Raw genomic sequence first — 17764 nt, 5'->3', positions numbered from 1 at the left:
TTACAACTAACAACAAACCAAAGACAACAGGGATCTCAAGCAATTATCAATCAACACAAAAATTGAAGAAGGTAACAGACTTCAAATACTACTACTAATGTCAGTATAAAGAAGGTGGAGGTCACAGCATAAATACAACCTAATGTAGACTGACCAACACCACCAGACTAAGCCACAGCAACGCGTGGCCGGGCACAGCTATTTTGTGTGTGTGTGTGTGTGTGTGTGTGTGTGTGTGTGTGTGTGTATATATATATATATATATAGTAATGAAATTTGGGCCTAGGACAAAACAACAAAACTACACATCCCAGAAACACTAAACTTGGCAGCACAACCCCTCATCCATGCCTCTACGTTCGTACAACAAAAAGCTCCAGCTACTCCAGAGAACGGCCAGGCTTTGAGACTGCAAGGCTATTCACTGCTATTCCACCTGGCCAACAAAGGATTCCCATAAGCCACAGCAACACGTGGCCGGGCAAAGCTAGTATATATATATATATGTGTGTGTGTGTAATGTGCATAATTCCCATGGAGTAAACAACAAAACTACTGGACCAAATCACATCAGATTTGGCCACAAAAGACATAGTCATCCAAGCAATCTGCATGCAGCAGCGTGTCAGCAAAAATGGCTAGGTGTGTCAGTGCTGACACGCGTGTCATAGGTTGGCCATCGCTGCACTATATCATGCTGGCTCTCACACCTGTAATTACAGGTATACATTGTATTTTACCTCTTTCTAGAAAGTAGCAAATCCATCTCAGTTTAATTTATATGTGCAATTTGTTCTCTTTTCAGAGTTTAATCGTGTCTTAGGTCACATTTCCCAGTTTTAAAAAGAGTCCCTTTGCAAACAGAGCAATAGAAGAACACACCAAAAGGCAGGGAACAAAACTCTTCCTTGCCAAGAGGAAGCTATTAGTCTCAATGTTACAGCAAACCCTCCTGCCAGAAGTCATAAAGCGTGCAAGTCCCTCATTTGGGTTGTTAACTCAGAAGGTAGCCTCAGGCAAGATACTCCGTCTTGACTTCCTGTCCTGGCAGCAATTACTTAGAAAAGTTATGTCCAGGTTCAGGAAACTGGAGTCCTCAAGATGCTCATGGTCACATTTGCAGGCCATAACTTCACCCCACACCCTTATTTTTTGGTTCTTCTTAGTACTTTCGAGACTGTTGTGATTTAGAATGGCACTATCCTAGGGTTTCAGCTGGCAAGTTTTATTCAGAAGGGATTTGCCATTGTTATCCTCTAAGCCTGGGAAAGTGTTACTTGCCCAAGATCACCCTGTGGATTCCCATCGCTGTACGGGGATCTGAAGCTCCTTGACAACCCTTTCGTCATTTAATTTTATTCTTGGCCAATTTCTAAGTACAGTAGAGTCTCACTTATCCAACATAAACGGGCCGGCAGAATGTTGGATAAGCGAATATGTTGGATAATAAGGAGGCATTAAGGAAAAGCCTATTAAACATCAAATTAGGTTATGATTTTACAAATGAAGCACCAAAACATCATGTTATACAACAAATTGGACAGAAAAAGTAGTTCATGCTATGTAGTAATTACTGTATTTACGAATTTAGCACCAAAATATCACAATGCATTGAAAACATTGACTACAAAAATGCGTTGGATAATCCAGAACATTGGATAAGCGAGTGTTGGATAAGTGAGACTCTACTGTACCTTTTGCCCCAAAATGGCCCACAAATACAAGAAGTTTCCTTTGTGGCTGAAAATGGATGTAATAATGTCATTGCTTTCCAAGTGTAGAGGTGTAGCCAGCAGAGACATATTTGTGTCCCAGCATGAAAATTGCCTTCCCTCCACATATAGCGATGTGGTTTCTCATTCTTGGTCTCAATTATGCATTTTAAACAGCCAAGAAGCAATTAATGACTGAATGGTGTGAGGACACATTAAAGACACCCCTTTGCACTGCGCATAGGCATACAGCTGTTACTGTAGCTATATGTTTTGTTTGGAAGTTTTTAAGAGAGAGGCTTAGATTCACCAAAGCTTGTATTTGGAGCCTTTCAACATTACAAAGTTACTGCACTGTGATTCTGCTTTAACAACCATGGCTGCATCATATGGATGGCTGGAATTTGTAGTTTGATAAGACCCTAGAACAGTGATTCTCAACCTGTGGGTCCCCAGATGTTTTGGCCTTCAACTCCCTGAAATCCTAAAAGCTGGTAAACTGGCTGGGATTTCTGGGAGTTGTAGGCCCAAACACCTAGGGACCCACAGGTTGAGAACCTCTGCCCTAGTGCTCTCTGACTCAGTTTCTAGGTGAGATTCTATTTGCTAATTTCTGGATTCCATATACTGGAACCATGGCAATGGAAGTGGAATCATTGTGCTATAACCATGTGGTGTGTACAGGCTCCAAGTCTTGCTTGTGGATTTCCCAGGTACATCTAAAATATAATTGGCCCATGCTATCTCCTGGGGTTTGGTCCAGGACCTGCTGTTGATACCAAAATCCATGGATGCTCAAATCCCATTATATATTGTGGTGTTGTAAAATGTTGTCCCTTGTATAAAATAGCAAAATTCAAGGTTGGCTTTTGGGATATTAAAAATGAATATTTCCAAATTGCAGATGATTGAAGCTATGGATGCAGAATCTGTGGATACGCAGGGCCAACTGTATACAGATGTGGTACTATATTCCACTTTAACAGTCATAGCAACATCCTATGGGAACTTAGAGTTTGTAGAGTTTTCTGGTGAGGACTTCCAAATGCACCTCCCTCAACTGCAAATCCCAGCATTCCCTAAGATGTCACCATAAAGTTAAAGTGGAATTGTTGTGCCATCATGAAAGAATCCTTGTTTGGGCACTGTGTGGTGGATTGGATAGGCTTTGGAAAGATTCAATATGGAAAGATTCGGCATATAATACAGGTTTTCCCTATAGTGTAGAATTAGTATTGTTTGATATCCTTTAACTACCATAATTTGATGTTACAGGATTTTAGGACTTGTAGTTTGGCAAGTGGACCACATTCATTGGCAGCGAAGGCTAAAAGCTTGCAAGATTCCACAGCATTGAGCCATGTGTCAAAATGCATCAATTCTTTAGTGTAGGTGCATCCTTAGTTATCTGCGTCTTTCTCACTGTAGGTTGACATTGTTTGTGGCCACTGGAAAAAAAAAACTCTTAAGCATTAGGTTAGTGGTAGGAAACTGCAAGGGGGTTTGGAGTAAACTTTCACCTGCATGAGGTCCATATAAATGACCTGTTTGTTTTGTGGCAGACGGGGAATGGGAGCTTGCCTCAAGGAAAGTATAACCAATTAGCCCTGCAGATCCATGGCAGAGTCATGGAGTAACTCGCTGAAATTGCTCATAATTTCATTTTATTACTGTAAACATCGGAAGTTCTGCTTTTAAACCATTCAATGACATCTGTCTCCTCTCTCCCTCCAACCCTGCCCCATTCTGTACAGAAATGCCAGAAGCATTTTCCATGTGAGCTGTTGGAAATGCTCCACGCCATCCGGCAAAGGTCTCTTTTCTAGCAGAAGAGCATTCTCCATTCAGAAGGTTGGGATGCCAAGAAATATGATGTCGGACTTCTCGGGAATGATGTGTGAAATTCCTCCTGAGGTTCAGTTTGCGAGCTTTGGGAAAAAACATCTCCTGGAGGGTGGAAAGAGTCACCCAAGGCGAAGAGGTTCCTCTTTGGTAAGTATCTTTGAATTCAAGCATCTTTCAGCTTTATTTCCGCCGCAGAACAACTTTGTTGTATGAGGCTATTGCATTTCTTGGTAGTGGCATCACTAATGTTGGTGCGGTAAATAATGATGCCTCTTCCATGGACTTCCTCCCACATCCAGACTACAGTATTGTTGTGGAAATATCAGATTACTCCCTGTTACTTCTTACCAGGTGTATATGTGACCCAACCACGCCTTCTTCCATATTGAGATATTGCAGTTGGCCTTTCTTAGGATCATTTTGCATGGTATTGGATTATGGACTCAGGTGCAGATCCCTGATCTGAAACAGGGAGCTTAACAACATATTAATGGGCAAGTGCAAACCGATATGTGAATATACCTGAGTATCTACATCATGTATATTGCAGTCTTCAAAACTGCACTATGTCCATGTTGACATCTTGATGCTGGAGTCAAGAGTTCACAGGCTCAAATCATGTTTTGTTTACCAGGAACAATTCTGTAATCTACCTCCACATAGATACCACAGCTTTTCTGTTCTCTTCAAGCTTAGTTGCAAATCCTCACAAGTAGATTTTAACTATAGTAATATATTGCTGTGAAAGCTTTCTGCTGTAATGCAAAGTACTTTGCTATGACATCGGGTGCATCTATACTGTAGAATGAATGTAGTCTGACACCACTTTAGCTGCCATGGTTTGGTGAGGCTCCAGCACCTTTCGGCAGAGAAAGATAAAGACCTTGTAAAACTACAACTCTCATAATTCCATAGCATAGAGTCATGGCAGTTAAAGTGGTATCAAACTGCATTAAGTCTACAATGTAGATGCACCTTCTCTCTTGAATAGCCAATTAAGACTGATTAGCTTTACAAACGATCTTCTCCAAATGGAGAAGAAAACACTTGAAATACTTATTTATTTGTGGGCAAGGTATTAGAAGTATTTTGCTTAAAAATGTACCGCTATCACCAGTGTGAAAGATGTTTTGTGGTCCTTGCAACTGGAAGAAAATTTGTATTCCATCACTTTGATAGTTCCAAGTATAGGGTGAAAATCCCTTAACAGAATCCAAAATTGCGGGTGGCTGAGATAGTCTGAAATGACTTGAAGGCACACAATAATAATGTTCTGTCAATCTAAGTATCCTGATGATCCATGTAAAAGTGATTAGATGCCTTGTGCTTCCATTTTTTCTAAAGTCAATGTGTTGTTGCTATTTAAAAAAGAGCCATTGAGTAGGAAAATAGAGGAGTTGGAATCAAAGCTTTGGCATATGGACATTGCAGCTCTTATTGAAATGCAATAGAAATATACTGTTGTATTTAATGTTTAATGGATAGCCTTTAAAAATGATAACAATAAGACATCAATTTAGTAACTGCTTTCCTCTGAAGCCTTCATCAGAAGCCACCAGGCATCTTTTCAAATCCCAGTAACCTTGGAAAGTTCATTCATATTCTTGCCTACTATGTCTCCTGCCTTTGATTGTTGACTGACCACACGCAAAACATCTTTCCTTTAATACAAATAATTACGACAGTAAGAATTAACATTTTATAGCTACTGAGATTTGAAAAGATTTATATGCGGATTGTCACCAAACTTCAGAGGAGTTTCTATCTAGATGCATCCCATGCTTCCATTGGACTTCCTTTGTTTAGTATGCTTCCATTGTATAGTATTTCAGCAGTTGTAGTCTTCTGTTCTGTGCTTTCAATGCACAAATAATAGGAAATAATAGAAATCTTAGAGTTGGAGGTGGCATGCAATTGTGGGAGTTGTAGTCCAAAACGCCTGGAGGGCCAAAGTTTGCCCATGCCTACCCTAGAGGATACCAATGGCCCACTGTATAAATATTTGACCCTACGCTTTAACAATAATCTACTTCAGCTGATGCATTAAAAATACTTGATATTGGATAGTATGAGTAGACAACCTTATTCCACAGGCGGTGATTTGTACAGAAAGACTGGACATTAGATGATTGTTTCCAGGCCTAGTTCATGTATTCAGCTAAACTGAAAGAGAAAAATTAGGACAAATACTATGTGCAATATTTGTCAATAATGCACATCTGCAGGGATTTTGGAGTTGAGATTCCATCACTGCATTTAATTTTGCAGTTATGTATTTTGGAGAGGTTTCTGCCCAACCTTCTGTCTCTCATACCTTCTTACCTTCTGCTCTCAAGTTTTTGTTTGGTTTTTTTTCTCGTGTCAGGAGTGACCTGAGAAACTGCAAGTCGCTTCTGGTGTGAGAGAATTGGCTGTCTGCAAGGATGTTGCCCAGGGGAAGCCCGAATGTTTTTTGATGTTTTTTTGCCATCCTTGCGGGAGACTTCTTTCATGTCACTGCATAGAGCTGGAGCTGATAGAGGGAGCTCATCCACGCTCTCCCCGGGTTGGATTTGAACCTGGCAGCCTTCAGGTCAGCAACCCAACCTTCAAGTCAGAAGGCTTTAACCCACTACGCCACCTAACTATACTGAAGTGGAGTTACATTAGGAATGAGACTGGGCAACTCTGTGCAATTTGTTTTAAAGAGCAAATGTGTAATAAAATGTTGTGGCTTATAATGAGGAACATTCTTCTAACTTTGTAATCATATGTGTGTGTGTGTGTGTGTGTGTATGAGAGATGGCAGGTTGCATGTGTGCATTTGTGCGAGTTTCAAAGTAATTGGGAAACACACACACACATATATATGAGAGAGATTGCAGGTTGCATGTGTACATTTGTGTGAGTTTCAAAGTAATTGGGAAACAATATAATTGTCCATTTCACTTTGCAAGTCAAAATGACAAAAAGACTCAAGTCACTGTAGCAAGCGGTCCCAATAGAGTTCAAAATAAAAACAAAAATTCCAGACAAGAAATAATCAGGGCTAGCCAACACCTCCCAACAAAGGAGTCCCCCAGGCAGGAAGCAGCCAAACTTTGAAATTTCAAGGCTATTCGGTGCTAACCAGGGAGTTCTTTCTCCCACCCTGGATATTCCACAAATATATAAACCTTACCTGCCTAGTTTGCAACACACCTCACAACCTCTGAGGATGCCTGCCATAGATGTGGGTGAAACATCACGAGAGAATGCTTCTGGAACATGGCCATACAGCCTGGAAAACTCACAGCAACCCAAAAAACTCTACCTTCTTCCAAATGAGAATATGACATAGAGATGGGGCACCTATAGCACCCCAAATGACCCTGGTCTACATCTCCCATTGTTTAATAAATTTCCACATTATGTCTGCGAATGATAGGAGCTGTCTTCATTACAGCAGACTATACTGGCTTGTTGTGTGCCTTCAAGTCATCCAGGAACTGAGTAAGACTCCAACCCGGGGAGAGCGTGGATGAGCTCCCTCTGTCAGCTCCAGCTCCATGCAGGGACATAAAAAAACCTCCCACAAGGATAGTAAAACATCAAAAACATCCGGGTGTCCCCAGGGCAACATCCTTGCAAACAGCCAATTCTCTCACACACCAGAAGCGTCTTGCAATTTCTCAAGTCACTTCTGACATGAAAAAAATAGGACAATTATACTTGACTTCAGCAAAGAGGCTGCGTCCTTAGGCTTCAGACAATGTCCTGGAAAGAGATGCAAGTGGATGCGAAGCTATTAAAAACAGACCATACTGCAAGCAAGCAGAGTCATAAAGCAGCCTGCATTGCCATTAATCCTGCTGCGTCACCTTCCAGAAAAACAGCATCATAAAATCATCCATCAGCTCAGGGATATAACTAGATGGCTTCTGAATAAAGTGAGACATTTAAAATTGTTCACACCTGGAACTCTCATATTCTCTTGGCCTGGCTCTTTTCTTTAAGCTAACAAATTTATATATGTATTTTACCAAGTGGACTGAGGCTAAACAATTATGCATTGATGTTCTACATGAAAAATACAATTAAGGTGTTTTATAATGAAACTCCCACACTTGACTTTCTCTTCTCCCCTAACAAGGAGCTTACATGTTTTATTTGAGTCTGGAAGCAAAACAGGTACCATTTGAACTATAGGTTTTAATAAATGGAGATCAGCTGAGCTTTTAATGAATCCAGCTAACATCTGTAATCACTTTCTAGGTTTCATTTTAAGTCCGCAACTAGATACAGATGTTTTGGGTCCAACATCAAGCCTTGCTCTACCCCTCTGCTTGGTTTAACATGCCACCAAAGGGAAATTACTGGAAGATACTGATAATATACTCACTGTTTTATGCTGTTTGGGCCAATTTTATTTACTGGATAAAAGTAATGGCAAAACATGCACACGTGTGTGTGTATATATAGAGAGAAACACACAGAAGAGTTACTAGATCTCAGGGCCCGGTTTGGAGTCATCAGTTTTTGTGAGTTATCTCCAAACAAGAGACAAGGATACACATTTTGCAATTTTGAGCTTAGCTCTAGACGACAGGAAAGGTCTGGGTGCAAATCTCCAGCTCACCTAGTATGGTACCATTTTATTGCAATTTGCAAGGCTTACTTAATTTGTCAATGCAACTTGCAAAGACATTCTGGGAATCAATCTATGTATTTGCCCAGTTATCATCCTCCTTCCCTCCCAGTTATTCTGGGAATAGGGCTGACTTCTGCATTGGCTAGAAGCAAGTAGACTGGGTTAAATGTTCTCTTTAAATGAGAACGAATAGCGTCTTCATTTCACCTTGATCTGTGGGCGTCACCTTTGGCTGAGATTTTGTCGTAATTTCCAAACAGGAAAATACAGTCTCTCTCTTGCAACTCAGACTAGAATAAACCTGAACTGCAAATCCAGAGAGATGCATATAGTTCCTGTATGGCAACCTATCATAGGGTTTTCCTGGCAAGATTTTCCATATCTTTCTTCTGAGAGAATGTGATTTATTGAAAGTGCCCAGTGGTTTCCATTGTTTAGTAGGGTTTTGAACCCTAGTCTCCTCAAGTCCTGCTCCAAACTCTGAAACTGCTGAACCATGCTGGGTCTAAAAATACATTTACATACTAGGTGGCACAATGAGTTAAACCCTTGTGAACTGCTGACCTGAAGGTTGGGTTGCTAACCTGAAGGTTGCCGGTTAGAATCCATGAGATGGTATGAGCTTCCATCTGTCAGTTCTAGCTTGCAGGGACATGAGAGAAGCCTCCCAGTAACACATCCGGGTGTCCCCTGGGCAACATCTCTGTAGATGGCCAATTCTCTCACACCAGAAGTAACTTGCAGTATGTTCTCAATTCACTTCTGACATGATTAAAAAAACTGAGTTGATGTTGACCATTTCACTTAGGTTTTAGTAGCTTGGTTGGTGATATCTGAATTCAAGGTGCATAATTCTAAGCCTTAATATCAATTTTGGTCGAAATCATTTCATAAATGTATGCTGTAGGACAGAACAAAACAAAAAACCATAAAGAACTAAAGATAAGTCTGAAGTGTTTATTCAGGAGGTATCAAAAGGAGTTGAGAGATCACCTCCTAAGCCGCACTAGGCTCTTCCAGTTTGATTCAATTAGGCAATACAGAAAAACTGTGGATTTGTATAGCATAACAGGCAACTTTTAAAGGACACTTTATGTGTGTTTATATTTTCTTGTTTCTATTGAATATTGCCTTGTGTTTCTTGGATTTCTATGGGATTTTGACATGGCTATCTTGCCAATTGCAGAAGCTAACATAAGAATTGCCTCAAAGAAACCATTGTTCTTGAAACTGGGATTTTTATGTCTTTTGTACAAGTAGCAAAATGCTATGTGGTTTATAAAAAACAAAGTGGGCTAGAAATTGTGGATTCTTATTTTGAGAGATGATTAGAATTTTAGTTCAAATGGGAGCCTGGGAACGTATGCCTTAACCTTCTTTTTAGATGCTCATGCTTCTTGTTGCTAAATTTTAGGATGACGATGAAACTCTGAAGTACCTAACTCTTGAGGAAAAGGACGTCCTTCTCTTCTTTGAGGAAACCATCGATGCCTTAGAAGATGACTTGGAGGAGCAAACTGTCCATGACAGTGGCATCCATTGCCACTCTCCAAAGTCAATGGAAGAAAATATGTCCAGCCATTCAGAGTCTGAAGACATCATAGACTTGGTGCAGCCAAGACCAGAGAATGGTCCAGAAGAATCAGTTCCTAGCAGATTCATAGAACCAGGTAAAGAATGAGGTGTTTGGCTTATTGTATTTAGAGCAGTGCCAGCTGCTGGTCCCCATGTCAGCAGGGTAGTGAATCCACTCCAGGTGTTTTTAAACTGAATTTTAAATGGGTGATCTATAATGAGGAACCTTTTTGGGAGAGATCTAGACCAGTGGATCTCAACCTGTGGGTCCCTGGATATTTTGGCCTTCAACTCCCAGAAATCCTAACAGCTGGTAAACTGGCTGAGATTTCTGGGAGTTGTAGGCCAAAAACATCTGGGGACCCAGAGGTTGAGATCCACTGATCTAGACTAAAGCCCAAATTTGTTGGTATAGGTGTCAGTAGCTGCCTGTGTTCTTCCTACTGAAAGTGAGTCTGTCTTTAACAACAAAGGGATATTGTTTCTTTATGAATCTATCTATCTGTTTCTTGGTTTTATGTCCCACTCACTATCCACTGTTTCTTTAAATCTGCAGAAGTCATTCATTTATTAATTGCTTGAATGGTGACATGTCTAGTTTCAGTGTTGTGTCTAGCTGAGCTACTGCAATAATAAGACATACATCAAATTCCAAGTTATAAATTCATAATGTCTTTCTTCACTTACTCATTCTTTGAGTGAAATAGAGATTATGTAAAAGCTGGATGATTAGCTTGAGTATTTTGCCCCAGATAGCATTGTCAAACTTTGGCTCTCTAAGTGTTTTGGATTTCAACTCCTTTCCCGACTGTCTTCTGAGAGTTGTCCAAATTGACTGTCTAAATTGAGTGTCTTCTGAGAGTTGAAGTTCAAATCATCTGGAGGAATACTGTTTGAGAACAACTTCCTGGAGGGCACTGCAGACAGACCCCGGAAAACAGCATACTATACTAACCAGAAGGCCCCTATCACTTGAGAATAGACATTCATTGGATGGTGGAGCCCAATCCCTGTCAGGCTGATGAGACATACCTTAAACTGAGAGACTGTAGAAGGAGGGACTATGAGGACAAACCTTGGCATTCACTGCCCTTGTTCCGAGTCTATAAACCAGACATGGGCAAACTTTGCCCCTCCGGGTGTTTTGGACTTCAATTCCCACAATTCAGTTGAAGTCCAAACACCCGGAGGGCCAAAGTTTGCCCATGCCTGTATAAACCCAATCCTCTCTCCCATAAGGAGGATGTTCTTCCACGTAATGTTCTTTGAGATTTCTGATAAGATATTACTCTGAACTTTTATTAAAAATAGAATGAGATAAATGTAGAGAAGGACTTCATTACTACCATGTTTCCCCGAAAATAAGACAGTGTCTTATATTAATTTTTGCTCCCAAAGATGCGCTAGGTCTTATTTTCAGGGGATGTCTTATTTTTCTATGAAGAAGAATTCACATTTATTGTTGAACAAAAAAATGAACATTTATTATATACTGTACAGTAGTTGTCATCACAAACCAGGATAACAGACAAACTGTGAAATCCTATCAAGAATTCCTTGTTACTACCATTATTTCCATGTACATCAATCTTTGGTATGTACATTTACTGATCCTGCATGTTCCAGTATACTGTTTGGCGGGCATGCTTCCAAACACAAACTTCACTAGGTCTTACTTTTAGGGGAGGCCTTATATTTAGCAATTCAGCAAAACCTCTACTAGGTCTTATTTTCAGGGGATGTTTTATTTTCGGGGAAACAGGGTAGTAGCACCCACATTAGGGAGTTTATAAAACCCATTACAGCTATTTTTGTTGTTGTTATTAAGTGCCATCAAATTGACTTTGACATATGGTGGATCCCATGAATAAGAGACATCCAGATCTCTCTATCATCAACAACCCTGCTCAGATCATGCCAACTAAATCATGGATTCTTTGACTCTCTTTTTTCTCGCTATCTTCTAACTTGCCAAGCATTACTGTCTTTCCTAGTGAGTTATATCTTCCTATATAATGTGTTGTGCCACTCCAAACTTTCCTCTTTTTTTTTTTACCTCTGAGCACATCAGTGGTTGAATGTCCATTCGACTTGAGTCCAACTATGTCATTAGCCACAGTGCTACTCATAGCTGACTCATTGTATTGTCCCCAGTAGCAAGATTTATGGGCAGAATAATAACATGTTTTAATATTAAACAATTCTATCATATATTAGGAATGAATTTTAGAGCTTTGCTGGTTTGAGAAGACATGACTCATTTGAAAAGAAAATTCTTGGCAAGGTAGAAAACAGTAGGACAAAAGGAAGGCCACATTGCAGGTTGATAGACTCAATGAAGGAAAGCCACAGCCCTGAGTCTGCAAGATCTGTTTAGAGCTCTTGAAAGCCTCTAACACACAGGCTCATTATAAATTGAAGTCAACAACAACGACAACACTGATTACTGTATATACTCGAGTATAAGCCTAGTTTTTCAACCCTTTTTTTAGGGCTGAAAAAAACCCTCCTCGGCTTATACTCAGGCGAGGGTCCTGGTGGGCTTATATTCAGATCGGCTTATACTCAAGTATATATGGTATATTTATTATTTTTCTCTATTATTATTGGTATTATTACATTTATTATTTTCTCTATTATTGTTGCTACTATTTATTTATTTATTTATTTACAGTATTTATATTCTGCCCTTCTCACTCCGAAGGGGACTCAGGGCGGATTACAATGAACACATATATGGCAAACATTCAATGCCAACAGACAAACAACATTCAGTTTTAGACTGACATAGAGGCATTTTAACATCTTTCCAGCTTCACGATTCTGGCCACAGGGGGAGCTGTTGCTTCACCGTCCATTGGTGGCTGTTCTTCCTCATTCTTTTCCTCGTGTTTTGCTGGCAGTTTTATAGTGTTGTAGATTAGTTAAATTAGCCTCCCGAAAAAATCGTACCTAAATTTTCCCTACTTGACAGATGCAACTGTCTTTCGGGGCTGTATAGGTCAACAGCAAGCCGGGGCTATTTTTTTTTTAATGGTTGAAGGCTTAACCCGACCCGGGCTTCGAACTCATGACCTCTCGGTCAGTAGTGATTTATAGCAGCTGATTACTAGCCAGCTGCCCCACAGCCCGGCCCCTATTACATACTATTACATTTATTTTACTCTAGTTTTATTCCTTCTTTTAAAATACATTTATTATTTCACTCTGATCTTCTTATTATTATTGCATTTATTATTTTACTCTATTTATTATTACATGTATTATTTTCCTGTATTTATTATTATTATTACATGTATTATTTTACTCTATTATTATTAAAAGGATACATAAGCACATTTACATTGAAGAAGATGAGAATAATGATTTGATCAGAGTTGGACAGTCTTATCTTAAATTTGAGCTTTATGTAAATATTCAAAAACATTTAACCTACTGATGCCTCAATTAATGTAATTTTATTGGTATCTGTTTTTATTTCTGAAATTTACCACCCTCGGCTTATACTGGAGTCAATGTTTTCCCAGTTTTTTTGTGGTAAAATTAGGTGCCTTGGCTTATATTTGTTTACAGTATTTATATTCCGCCCTTCTCACCCCGAAGGGGACTCAGGGCAGATCACATTATACACACATAGGGCAAACATTCAGTGCCCATAAACACATCAAACAGAGACCGAGACAGACAGACGCAGAGGCAATTTAACCTTCTCCTGAGGCGATGTTCGATTCTGGCCACAGGGGGGAGCAGCTGCTTCATCATCCACTCTGACGGCACTTCCTCATTCCAGGTCATAAATTAGTTAAACTTGCCTCCCCACTTTATAAGTGATACCTTGTTTCCTACTTGATAGATGCATCTATCTTTCGGCTTGCTAGGTCAGCAACGAGCAGGGGCTATTTTTATTTTTAATTGACGGGTGCTCACCCCGCCACGGGCTGGCCTCGAACTCATGACCTCATGGTCAGAGTGCTTTATTGCAGCTGCTCAACAGCCTGCGCCACAGCCCGCCCCCAAAATATTTGGGGCGGCTAATACTCAAGTATATACAGTATCTTATTCCAAGAAACGTGTTAATGATTTCTTATAATTTGAGCTTTTCTCTCTTCCCTGCTCTGTTCCAGAACTAGAGGAAACTTGGAAACTGGATAAATCAGTGGCAAAGCATATTGAGTCCCCAGATGAGGAAGTCTGTGTTGATGCCATTGGCCCGCCTCCTGTGCAACCATCTGCTCCTCCGTTGCCAATTTACGAGATGTTTCCTCCCCCGCCCCCAGTGCAGCACCCCAAACTACTTCGCTCTGTCCCCACTCCACTTGTCATTGCCCAGAAAATATCTGAGAAGCAGGCAGAGGACAATTCTTTCTCACCCACTTCACCAAAGGAAACCAAGTCTGTTGAGAGGAGGAGCGCACTCCCGTCCTCACCTCTACGCAATGGAGAACATTTTACGGCTTTCAAGAAACCTGTGCCACCCCCAACTGCACCCAAACCTCAGAGGTTTCCAAGCAACATCAGCATTACCAACATCGGGGAGAGGGAGTTCAGCAAAACAATCTCCAGTGCGGCGGTCAACATCCAAGAACGCAAGGCTCGGGTGTTGGCCAACGTCAACGGTTCCCCCTTCCTCATAAGTGAAGGGGAAGAGAGACTTCAGAAGCATGAAATGTCAGGTTATGGTAGAAGCTCATCCCTAAGAGATTTGCCTTCAGAGCAAGCAAGGCAGGAAGCCTTGAGTAGACTCGGTTTGGTAGAAGAAGGTTTTGGCCAAGATCAATGGGATCACTCTCGAAGCATTCCCAGATCAAAGGAGGACAAAGCCGAACAAGTTCAGACTGTGTCAAATGGCTATCGCAATATCCATGAAATCTTAAAGAGGGAATCCGACCATTTCCCAAGCGTGAGCAAAACGGTGACATTCAAACCGGACGTTGATCTCACAGATGGTAAGTCTGCTCGACAGAACGCCAGCAGGAGTTTTTATGACCACAGGCCACCATCAAGCCTTAGCCTGGACATAAGGAGGAGAACTGGCTCATTGCCCAGACCCTCTGGACTCAGACCGCAAGGCATCACGGTACAGTTCTCCGGGCGCGGGTCAACAGAAGAAGCCAGGAGGGAGGCATTACGGAAACTTGGACTGCTGAAGGAGTAGATGATAGACAGTAGAGGGAAGAACATATGATCCCAAAGACAAAACCCAGTGAGATCAAATGACAGCTCTCCTTTTCTTGTCTCCTTGAAATGAAGGAAATATTTAATGTCAGAGTGCCAGAAATGATTTCTGCTAACATTCTGTCATGAATTTCATTATGATGGGCAATCGTATTGCTTTATCCAAGTCTTTTGTTGGATTTCAAAAAAAGACCCAACAAGTCCATAAGAATCCTAACTTTCAACGGAAGGCATCCTACTAAATGAAGTTTAATTGTACAGTATTTGTGCATATGTATGTATGTATGTTTGTATGTAGCTGACAAATATGACTGAGTGCATTGCCTTTTCTTTGGACTCCTACCATAATGAAGCCAAAAAAAATGAAGAAATGGTACTGATCAATTATATAAGAATAAATGTTGTGTGTGTATAAATGTGTGCATATATTGAAGAGGTCAAACATATAATAAAGCTGCTGTCTTTTATTATTGTGAACATTTAACGTCACAGACACACCACATATTTCTTTCATCTGGAGAGTGTTGGACATAGAATTGGTCAGAATGTAAACAACTTTTTATGATAATAATTTTAAATGAGGACCTAAATACACTTAGCATCAGATTGTGTCTGATTTTGGCAGTCAAACAGGGCCAGCCCTATTTAATACTTGGAGGGGAAGCCACCAAGAAATACCAGCTCAAAAGGCAACCTGAAAGCGCACATACACAATCCAATGAAATGGTTTTAAATTAGTTTTGTCTCATCTGGGGAGAATGTAGTCTTGAAATAAAGAGCTGTTTCTTTAGATCCCACAAAGTTTGGTAAAATTACTTTGTTGAACAACACTCTCCTACTATCAGCCAAATGCCCAGCCGGCAGGACCAAAACCAAGATTTTTCCAAGCTTTATTCACAATTGACCTGGTGGTTCGGGCCAAACAGACCATCTAATCCAGTGGCTTTCCAGATGCCATTGGGAAGCACATGTGCACAACAGCATACTAGTAGTACTGAGGATAATACACAGCCATCACCAAACTACAGATCCTAGGATTCCACAGGATGGACTCGTGGCAGCTAAAATGTTATCAATATGCTGTAACTATATAGTGTGGACACACTTCCAAATGTTTTGAACTTGTTGTTCAATATGCTGGGAATTCTAGAGCACTGCTCCTGAATTGCCTACTAGGTTGTAGTGGTCCTCAGATATTTTGAGCTTCATCTTCCAGATGTGTCAATGTGTCAAGCATAAAAAAATGTGAGCAGTATTGTTATTGAGAATCAGGTGTCCCTTTGAGGACAAAATGAAGCATCTTTAGGGTAAGCTATAAACCCTGTTCCTAGAAATGTAGACTGGGAAAAAAGATATAGATCAAAAGCCGTGAATCTCTCCTCTCATCACATCACTCCCAGAGTATTCTCAACCATTGCTTATATTTTTGACCTGAAGTTATAATATTCCTTGTGTGTGATTGTCATTGGTCATATTTGCTGAGACATTCTGGTGGTTTTGATCCAAAAAAGTAACTTTCACATTATCTATTCTAAACTAATTTTGAACTTGAAACATGAGCAATTTGAATTACGCAGCTGTACTTGAAATACCAGGAATTGTTCCAAAAATGCCATTAGATTTTCACCTTCTTTGGGCCAAATAACAGCTACTTTATTTTGCTGTAATTTAAAACTCTGGTCTAAAAGTTATTCCATCTGTTTAGAAAACACTAGAAATTTTGAAGAGGGTTTTTAAATCCCTCTCTTCAGATTTCTACTCATGATTTTTCTCAGATCTAAAAACATAAAGGAATCTGTGTATGTATCAGTTATAAGAACTGTGTGTATGTGTGTGTGAAGGAAAGAGAAGCTTTGCCACTGTGAATTTGCATATATTTCCTATTGCTTGAACCTCCCAGCTAGTTCTAACAGATGAAGGTTGTTGTGAAGGAATTTCATATATCGTTTGTCTCAAAATTAACTTATGCCAACGAATACAGTTTAATCTGCTTTTATTTCTTTAAACTGCTGTATATTTATAGGGTTCTGCTCAGAATGCTAAAAATATTTATACATTTATTGTCACACTTCTCCACTGATGCTCAACAATGCTGTAACATTCGTTAGCTGAAATAAACATGGTTGTCTCCAGAATTTGGTCTAGTCTTTTGGCACACTCTGATGCTACTCTAATTTATTGCTGTGTCTCTCCAATTAGTAGACTTGGCATGATGAATTTGTTTTGAATGTTGGACTATGACTCTAATCCCTGCTGAGAGACAGAAACCTATCTTGGGCAAGTCACACTCTCTTAACCTCAGAAGAAGGCAATGCACACACACACACAACAAATCTTATAAAAAAAACCCTTCGTGATAGTATCATCTTACGTTTGCCATATTTTGGAAATGTCTTGAAGACACACTACAGCAGCAACAAAGAGATGTTAGTAGACCACAATGAGTCAACAATGTGATGAGACAGCTAATAAAGCAAAAATTCTAGGCTGTATCAATAGGAGCATATGTGTAGATCAAGGAAAATAATAGCACCACTGTATTCTGCTCTGGTGACTCTGTGTGTTAAAGTGCTGAGCTGCTGAACTTGCAGACCGAAAGGTCCCAGGTTCAAATCCGGGGAGCGGAGTGAGCACCCGCTGTTAGCTCCAGCTTCTGCCAACCTAGCAGTTCGAAAACATGCAAATGTGAGTAGATCAATAGGTACCGCTCCGGCGGGAAGGTAACGGCATTCCATGCAGTCATGCTGGCCACATGACCTTGGAGGTGTCTACAGACAATGCCGGCTCTTCGGCTTAGAAATAGAGATGAGCACCAACCCTCAGAGTCGGACATGACTGGACTTAACGT

General features: G+C 40.3%; 1 protein-coding gene across 2 annotated transcripts in view; it reads left to right on the top strand.

The window, feature by feature from the left end:
* The window catches only part of proser2 (proline and serine rich 2), a 53211-nt gene extending 36160 nt beyond the window's left edge, over positions 1-17051 (top strand). For both annotated transcript variants that reach the window (XM_008110325.2, XM_003220783.3), the window contains 3 exons: positions 3467-3704; positions 9581-9836; positions 13866-17051. In XM_008110325.2, coding sequence (XP_008108532.2) covers positions 3570-3704; positions 9581-9836; positions 13866-14896 — 1422 coding nt within the window. In that variant the 5' untranslated portion in view covers positions 3467-3569 and the 3' untranslated portion in view covers positions 14897-17051. The remainder of the gene's footprint in view (positions 1-3466; positions 3705-9580; positions 9837-13865) is intronic.
* The last annotated feature ends 713 nt before the right edge of the window (positions 17052-17764 follow it).

The sequence above is a fragment of the Anolis carolinensis genome, chromosome 5 (genome assembly GCF_035594765.1).
Source record: "Anolis carolinensis isolate JA03-04 chromosome 5, rAnoCar3.1.pri, whole genome shotgun sequence".
NCBI classification, from domain to species: domain Eukaryota; kingdom Metazoa; phylum Chordata; class Lepidosauria; order Squamata; family Dactyloidae; genus Anolis; species Anolis carolinensis.
The sequence above is the reverse complement of the archived record's forward strand: the minus strand, read 5'-3'. Positions and strand labels throughout refer to the sequence as shown.